General features: G+C 45.9%; 1 protein-coding gene across 1 annotated transcript in view; it reads left to right on the top strand.

The window, feature by feature from the left end:
- Window positions 1-499: 499 nt before the first annotated feature.
- ETV6 (ETS variant transcription factor 6) overlaps window positions 500-9,304 on the top strand; it is a 253,212-nt gene continuing 244,407 nt past the window's right edge. Inside the window, exon 1 of the mRNA XM_012502492.2 lies at window positions 500-924. Coding sequence (XP_012357946.1) covers window positions 892-924 — 33 coding nt within the window. The 5' untranslated portion in view covers window positions 500-891. The remainder of the gene's footprint in view (window positions 925-9,304) is intronic.

Raw genomic sequence — 9,304 nt, 5'->3', positions numbered from 1 at the left:
TGGCCCTTCATAGATAATTACTTTCGTTGCATCTGCGCTTAGGGAAACGTTTCAAAACCCTTGTGCACATCAATGTATCCAAGAGATGCAGCCAGGGGAGGTGGGAGGAGTTTAATAAAACCTGTTTTGTGGTGTCTGGGGCCACGATGTAACGTTTTTTAAAGGTGTCTTCCTCAAGCCCGGAAATTGGCTCGGCCAGCGGGAGGTCTCGCGGCGTGGAAGGCGGGCGCCCGCACTGGGGGCCGGCCTAGGGGGCTGCGCCGCTCGCCCCGCTCGCAGCCGCGGCCCCAAGAGGCCCCGCTCCCCGGGTTTCCTCCACCCGCGCCCCCGCGGCCGCCCCTCCCCCGCACAGCTTTTATTTCCCCGATGCCGGGCTGTAACCCGAGCTTTTATTTCCTGGTGGCTCCTTTAAGAGGCAGAGCTCAGTGCTGGGAATTCACGTCAGTTTCTGCACTGAAACTCTCAAGTCAATGAGCAAAGAGCTTTCTCAGTTCTGCCTTTCAGTTTCTCTCTTCCAGGAAGGAAAACATTCGAGAGAGCGAGGGAGAGCGGCAGGAGGGCGGGGGGCGGGGGCGCCGGCTGCGGGTGGGAGGAGAGACCGGGAGGCCGGCCGGGCTGCGTCCCGGGTCCCCGCGCCGCGCCGCGACCTGCAGACCCCGCCGCCGCGCTCGGGCCCGGCTCCCACGCCCCCACCGCCCCGCGCGCCCAACTCCGCCGGCCGCCCCGCCCCGCCCCGCGCGCTCCAGACCCCCGGGGCGGCTGCCGGGAGAGATGCTGGAAGAAACTTCTTAAATGATCGCGTCCGGCTGGCCCTGGAGCCTTTCTGGGTTGGGGAGAGGAAAGGAAAGTGGAAAAAACCTGAGAACTTCCTGATCTCTCTCGCTGTGAGACATGTCTGAGACTCCTGCTCAGTGTAGCATTAAGGTAAAAATCTTCTCCCCTCCCTCTACGTGGTGGAAACCCCGAGCTGCACCGGCCACGGCAGTCGTGCTGGGCTCCTCAGAGCGGGCTGTTGCAGTTGCTCTGTTCGCAGTAAATTATTTGGGGCGCGAGGGAAGGAGATGCAGCTCTCGGCGGCTGCTGTACCCTTTAGCGTAACCTTGCTACTCCCCCCCGCCGAGCCCCTGCCGGCTCCTCGGCCCCCACCCCCTTGCTTTTTGACAATGAAATGCCGGTCACAATTGGTCAGGAGCAACCCGGATTGTCTCCAGAACTGTAAAACACCCCCGTAATTCGTGCGCTTAAAAAAACAAAAAACAAAAACCTGCTCCCTATTCCTACACCTAACATGTGACTAAAATATAACTTTTGTTCCCGAGGGGTGGTCTTCTTAGAAAAAAAGTTCTTCAGTCTCCACTGCGATAGAATCTTTTTCTTTCTTTATTTTTTTAAAGGACTCTCTGGGTCTGATCAGACAGGATTTTTTTTCCCCCTCGTCTGATTGTAATTGCAAGCGCTGTCGGAGAGACAGTCCTGGTGTCAGCTTTTCCTAGGCATTGCACAATGAATTTTTTTTTTTTAAACCAAGGTGAATAAAGTTGCTGAATAGTTATTTTACTCCGATCCATATGAAAGTTGAGCAATCCCAAAGTAGAAAACTCCTGTGATGCAGGGAGAGGAAGAGCTAAGCAACCAGGCAAAATGACCTTCCGTGTTTGACAGTGCAGAGAGGCTATCTAAGCAGCACTCTCCCAGCTTTCTGGCCGGTTTTGCAGTATTGTAAATGCAGGGCGGTGGATGTTTGTAAACACACTGCTGGGCTACCCAGTAGTTGTGTGTATGCCTGTCTATATATCTGTAAAGACTGTGGTGCTGCGGTTTGTTGCTTCTAAAAAGTTGTTGTAAAGTTTGCCACCATTGGGAGGCAGGATGATTTATCCATCTACCCGTGTTATTTTTCCCATCGCTGCATTTATTGTACACTTTATTCATTTCACTGTTCCACCAGTGTCCAGGTAGAAAGCCTTCCGCTCTTGTGAGAGGCTGAAGCTGCTGAAGTTCGTTTTTGGTTTGGCCTATTTAATGTGTGTTCATTGAATGGACACTACAGCAACAATGGACAAATAACCTGTTTTCTTCGTCTGTGGGGAGTTAGAAAAACCCTTCCTGGTTTAACACTGCCTTTCAATTAGAGTCTGTGTAGGGGAAACGCAGTAGCTCATCATACGTGTTTACTAGGTTTTTTATAATTAGAATCACATTTTGGTGTTTCTTATCAGAAAAGATATTCATGGGTTTGAGGAGAGGCTAATGTGAAATCAAAAGGTGGGTTGAGCTTCTTTGTTTTTGCCTCACAAAAATGCCTAATGGAACTTTTAGGCTTTTGTGTTTGTACATATCTGGAAGTAGCAGTATATCTGTGGGCATGGGGCGTGCCACACTAAAGAACTTAGGGTACTTTGATATTAATACTTCAAAACCAGTTTCTTTTGCGGTATAAATTAGATTCTACACCGAGTTCAGGAAAATCCTGCGGTATAGATAATCTAATTTATTTGACGCTTCATAACATAGAGGTAACTAAATAGTAGGATATTCAATCAGTAAATTGTATTTAGCTCAGTGGCAATAAACCCGACATCAGGAAAATCTGGACCAACTACAGACCAGTAACTTCAGGGCAAAAACAACAAAAAGCAATGCTTTCTGTGACATTTCTTGATCCTCTTCTAAACTGCATCCCCAACCGTTCTGATGGGCTTATGGTGGTGTGCTGGCTGCAGACTACTGAGTGGTTTGTTTCATTGTGCTCCAGTCGGAAAAAGAGTACAACAGTCCCTTGCCTTACTCACATACAGAACCAATCCTAAGCAAAACGCTTTCTTAAATGCAACATGAAAATTGTGTCTGTAATTTGCATATCATTTTTTTCCTTATTGCTTACAACTCAGTTCTTTCAGGGTGCCTCTTTTCATTACTGTGTACTTCTATGTAATTAAAATAGATTTAATGTTCTTTACCAGAAAGGAAAGAATCACTTTTATTTTGGATTATTCTTGATGGAACCAGTATGTATTTGCTTACACTGCATGTGTCTAGGTGAACGTATGTGAAGAGTATCTTTCCATGGAGTTTGTTTAATTCAATGTTCCAATAATAAGCACTGGAGATCAAGGACTGGGATTATTCCAGGTCATCTGAAATGTTCTGGTGATGTGTGCTGCGTTTCATTTAGTCCTTGGGATGTGGTACGGTGACTGCATAATAAAAAATGTTTGCTGGCAACCCACAAGCAAGTTGCTTGCTTCTAGAGTCCAGTAAACAGTATGCTTTTCTGTGTAGTGAAGAACGAATGTCAGAGGTTTTCAAGGATGAGCTGATGAACCTGATATACCGAACTCATGTGACACAAAAGGCTCTCACTATGGAGAGGTTTCTCCCACTCCTCCTCTCCACTCCTGAAACCGTCCTCACTTGCTTTCATTCCTTAGAAGTAGTGGGTCAGTAGGCAGACAGTTCCTCAGCGGCTGGTGAGATGCAGCACAGAGTAGCCTGACCAGAGGCAGCCACAGAGGGAAGTACTTTGTTTATTTCTGAGCAGTGCCTGCTCTGCTAGAAAAGAATAGTGTCCGATTTGGGTGGAGTTTCCAAGGTGAAAGTTTCTGAATTGGTCAATCAGTGACAGCTTTGTAAAGATGGCTCATGTGGTGGCGGCTCGCAATGAATGCCTGATAAGGGCTTTTCTATTTCTTTTGCACTGTGTAAGTTTGCTCCCATCACCTGGGAAGTTAATATCAGACACACACTTTTTATAGTAGAAGAGAGGTTGACTACTCCAAGGGCACTGAAACTCTCACTGGGCCTTATTGTCTCTCTACACGCGACTTGCAGAAAGCAGGAGTGCTCAAGCACTCTTGGGGGGGGTCTGTCCTACAACCCTTGAAGGCTGTGGCACTGTTGTCATGGAAGTTCAAATGCTTCAATTCCTGACCATTTGGGGTTGTTTAAATGGAAGGAAAGGATCAACTTTCTATAAAAAGTCAAATTATTTTAAAGAGGATTGCATGGCTGACTGTGCTGGTCACAGGAAGAAGGAAGAGGCAGTCTTTTCCATCATCAGCCTTCACCTTCAAGTCACCTCTTCAGTTCTAAGTTTGACCAAGTTGCAGCGGAAGGTGGTTGTGGCCTAGCAGACACGGTCCCTTATCGGGCTTGGCACAGCTTGTTAGTGGGCCAGGACTAACCAGAATACAAAAACGAGTCGCACAGTGTCCCTAGTCCCCTCCTTCCCTGCTGTCCTTATCAGTCAGCTTTCATAGCAGAAGGAAATCTGGTTTCTAGAATTTTGCTACTAACTGGGAGACTCTTTTGAGCTCTCCTTCTGGACTCTGGGCTCCTTGGGCTTAGCGATGATTATCTTGGTGTCCTAGTAGTTAGCTTGGCAGCTGGCATAGAAATATTTTTCAGGGCCGGGCGCGGTGGCTCACGCTTGTAATCCCAGCACTTTGGGAGGCCGAGGTGGGCGGATCACGAGGTCAGGAGATCGAGACCACGGTGAAACCCCGTCTCTACTAAAAATACAAAAAATTAGCTGGGAGTGGTGGCGGGCGCCTGTAGTCCCAGCTACTCGGAGAGGCTGAGGCAGGAGAATGGCATGAACCCGGTAGGTGGAGCTTGCAGTGAGCCGAGATTGCGCTACTGCACTCCAGCCTGGGCGACAGAGCGAGACTCCCTCTCAAAAAAAAAAGAAATATTTTTCAGTAATGTTTGCTGATGTGAAGTGAGAGGTGGGAGGAGGCCAGCCCCCTTTCCTCTTTCTGTCTGTGTGTAACCTCAGGGTGACGTAACACCTTCATCCACTGGCTTGCTTGCAGAAAGCACTCAATAGGGCCCACTATAGCCTTAGAGAGGGCTAGAGCACTCCTGGGGGGTCTGTCCTCAAATTCTTATTAATAGAATTTTGATACAATAACGTTTTATAATTGTTATTTTTTTGGAGACAGAGTCTCGCTCTGTCGCCAGACTGGAGTTCAGTGGTGTGATCTTGGCTCACTGCAGCCTCTACCTCCTGGGTTCAAGCAATTCTCCTGCGTCAGCCTCCCAAGTAGCTGGGATTACAGGCGCCCACCATGATGCCCGGCTAATTTTTGTGCTTTTGGTAGAGATGGGGGTTTCACTGTGTTGCCCAGGCTGGTCTCGAACTCCTGATCTCAAGTGATCTGCCCTCCTCAGCCTCCCAGAGTGCTGAGATTACAGGTGTGAGCCACTGCATCCAGCCTAATGTTTTATTATTTTGATAAAATTCTCAAAAACTGCTTTTGTGTCAAAACTAACAAAGAAGGAAACTGAGGAAAAGGTACAACAAAGGGGCTTGAGTAATTGCTTTAACAGGTTCAGATTAGCAGGCTTCTAAGTGCCCCCCAGTTTTTCTGACAATAGAATCAGGGAGTTTTCAAACATTCAGAGTTGAGAGACCTTAGGGATCCCCTAGGCCAGCCTCCTCTATTTTTTATAGGGAGGGGATCCAGAGAGCTAAGGGGTTTGCTTCAACCCATGGGTGAGTGAGCCAGGTTTGGAGGACACAGGCCTACAGGTTCTTAGGCCACTGCATTCTCTGGGTTCATGGTGTGTCCCTATAAAAGGCCAAGGAAACTCGATACAGTAGGCTTCACTCTCTCTGGCACTTCCTAGCTTGGTCCATTTTAATCACAAGCCAGCTGGTCTGAGGGCACGGGGGTATGTGCCAAGGAAGATGGTATGTGGGGGGAGAAATGGGCCACTGGGGTCTGGTCAGGTGTGAGAAGAGGAAGTAGTAGGAGGGAGGGGATGAGAGAAGAAGGGCCTGACGGACTTGTATTGGCACCACTATTAGCAGCAATATATATATATATATTTACAGTGCACAAAGGCCTGCAAGTTCTGTTTTGGGCTGAAGGTCCCCTATCTGCTGTTAGGACTCCTTTGAGGAATCCTTGCGTGGGCCGTAGGCTCTTTTATCAAGGGTCAGACAATCCTATTTATACTTTAATTTCTGTGTAGTAAGCTCCCTGTTTCAAACAGCCAAAGCTAAAAATGTGGCAGCTGGCCCTAGAGAAGTAGCTATCCTCCTCAGGATAAGTAAGTCAAGGGCAAAAAATACCCCAGATGTGAGCACCAGAGGCAGGTAGAGCTAAGTCACATTCTGCTCCTCTGAGCGCAGCTGTATTTGTGCACACCAGGAAAGAGCTGGGGGCAAGGTGGGTGCACAGGGTTGCTGGGAGTAACTCACACAGCAGTTTCATTTTTTTCACCCATTTTTAAAACTTGCCCTTTGGTGTGGATCTCCCAGCCGAGTGATTCAGTGTCAGATGAAGCCCCGTAGGGTGTGCCATATAGAAATGACATGTTTTTTCTATGTCAATACTACTTTAGAGACAATCCTGGAGCTTGTTTTCAGGTAAGAGTCCACCACTTCTGTATTTGTTGTTAGATGTGTGTGTTGGGAACCAGTCTCCGTGTGTATTTGTTGAATAGAATGAGTGTGCATTTACTCAGGGTTCCCACGCCAAAAGGGGCCCAGCTTAAAGACTATTCACTGCCAAACCTAGTATTTGGGGACAGAAAGACTAGACTAAATTAGTGAAAAGTTAGAATTATAGCCTATTAAAAAACAAACACATTTTTATTGATTTTCCGAACATACAGGAACCAAACTAATAAAGTGTTGCTTACTGGGGCATCTCAGGGAACGCTGCAATGAATAGGCAAAAATGTGTTCCACATTATCCATTGGGTAGAAACTAGTGCTACCATGTGCTTGGAACTGTTCCTTTAGTGTCAAAATATTACCACACATTTTATTTGCTCTGTCAATTTGTTTGATAACCTTTTCTTCTTAGATAGTAAAAATACAGAGTTCAGCCTGGTCGTCGTCTAAATGGTCTGGAATTCCCAGAGTGTGGGCGAGAGGCTTGATTAGGAAAGGCATTGCCCCATGATAAGTGTGGACTCTCAGATGAGCATAACTGCTCACTCAGCCCTATGAATTTCGCTTACAGGAGACTGTAGAATGCTTGCATTTCTGAAACTTTGTAAATTCTCTGTAATTAAAAGTGTTCGACTGCTGTTTTAGTGGCCGTTGTTCTACAACAACCAGTTGTAGCTTACAGCTATATAGTGATTTATTACAAAACACTTTCTTCTTCTCCTTTTCCTTCTTCCTCTTCCTCCTCCTCTTCTTCTTCATCCTCCGTCATCATCACCAGCATCATTCATTGAATGCTACTGCATGCTGATCCTTGTGCTGTTTTATATACATTATATGCATCATCTCATTTACTCTTCACAGCTCTCTCAGGGATGCAGTTTTTCTCTCCATTCTACAAATGAGGAAACTGAAGCCCAGAGAGGTTAAGTGATATATTGGCCTAAGACCTCCCAGGCTGTAAGCGGCAAAGCTAAGGCCAGATTCTGTACTGTGGGACTCTAATTCCAAAGTATTTTCTATGAGGGCCTTCCAAAGTGCAGCCATCTTTGCAAAGAAAATTAGGAAACTTGAAGTGACGGGTGGCTGGTGGATCGTTACATAAGCTGAGATGAGAGGCAGGAATAGAGCTGGCAGAAGTGCTTGCAGAGGTTCTGAATTTCCCCTGCTTCCTGGTCTCTTCTGAAGATGGGTCTTCCTAGCCATTACACAAGTAGCGGGGACAACCAGATGGTCACACCAAGCCACCACCCACTGCGGAATGAATGTCTGAGTTTTCCATATTTACCCCAGTCTCTAATGTCCTCTGGTGAAATTCTGTCTTTTGATGGGTTTCAATTTGGCCCCTTCTTGTTTTTCTCAGATCCCTTTCTTTTCCTTCTCTGTTTTTCTCTTACTTCCTCCGATGCTTTATGGCTCCTTCATGAAGTGGTTGGAAATCTGAGCGATTGTGTCCTCATCCTGCCCGGCCTCGGGCTAGACACCTTCTTTGCCTGCTTTTTACTTCCTGGTCAGTTGCTTCTCCTTATACAACTTTTTTTTTTTTTTTTTTCCCTTGTAAAGCTTTTCACACAATCCATAAACACAATTTTTTGTTTTTCTTAAACCATCTCTCATGTACATCTTTAATATTACGTGATTTCCAGGAATCTATTTCAGATATTCCCTGATTTTCCCCTATAACAAAAGGAATCATCTTTTTTGGACTCCTATCTCGATGGCTTGACCCAACTCACCTGTTCTAATTTCCTGGAATGAAGAGAGCATTTCGGCCATCTGACTTTATACATTTCTGATTTTGAAGGGCTCTGATGAAGAGAGTCTTCAGAGCAAATGTAGGGAAAGAAACAGAGAAAGAGAGAGATATGTTATGGAGATAATATGAGGGGATTCAGAGAGCATTATCCAAATTTGCCACGAAGCAAATGAGGAAACTGAGTCTTGTGGCCTTTAAAGAGCTTGCCTGAGATCACATTCCTGACTGACCAAGCCAGAGTGAGAATCAGCCTTCCATCCTAGGTCCATGTTCCTCTAAGACCATAGCAGAGGAAAAATGAGAAAAAGCAGGCAAGACTTCAGAAAGCATAGCTTCCTTTTGAAGACTCACATGACATATTAGTGTTCATCATTGTGACTTCCAAGTGAAAGACAGAGTTCATGTTATGAGATTTAAGAAGTGAAGAAAGAATGCAATGTATTTTGGAAAGATACCTAACAAAAATGGTTGGCTTAAGAATAATGTTAAGTTTTAAAAGGCTAAGCTTCAGTTATGTGGATGAATGATTTATGAAAAGTACTCCCTCGTGAAGGCACAAAAGAGGTAGCCAATGCATCTGCAAGCTCGTGAGGCCTGGTGGCCTCCTGGGGGTATTTTCCCTTTGTATGTGGGAGTCAGATATACGGAAAACGACTTCATTTCCTGAATGACCCAAAAAGGACGCGTTGCCCTGCTGAGTGCCGTTGGTGAGTGTGCTCAATGGTGTTAGTGTTGCTTCAGTGTAGTTCCAATCACCACGTCTTTCGATTTTGACTTGCATTTTCTTCTATGTTGTTCTTTTGTTCTTACCTGTAAAACTGACTTCCCTTAAGGAGATTGTAAGGTGCTCAGAAAAGGGCTTTACCTCACTGCCATGCTGTGGATGCTCCTAGGGGAAGAGCACAGACAGTGGAGTAGACAGACCTATGAATCCCGGTTCCTGAACTTGAACTTGTCCAAGTTACTTAATCATGAACCTGTTAACTCATCTGAAGTGGTAATAAAAATGTGTGTCACTTTAGGGTTGTTGGGATATGTACATTGCTTAATGTAGTGCTTTATACTGTTAAAAAGTTAGTTCTCCTCCTCCTTTATACATCCTCCGTAACACATGGATCTGGAAGAGGTTAGAGATTTTCTGGTTC

Source organism: Nomascus leucogenys, chromosome 23 (assembly GCF_006542625.1).
Source record: "Nomascus leucogenys isolate Asia chromosome 23, Asia_NLE_v1, whole genome shotgun sequence".
Taxonomy (NCBI): domain Eukaryota; kingdom Metazoa; phylum Chordata; class Mammalia; order Primates; family Hylobatidae; genus Nomascus; species Nomascus leucogenys.
Note: the sequence above shows the minus strand (reverse complement) of the source record. Positions and strands in the feature narration are given on the sequence as shown.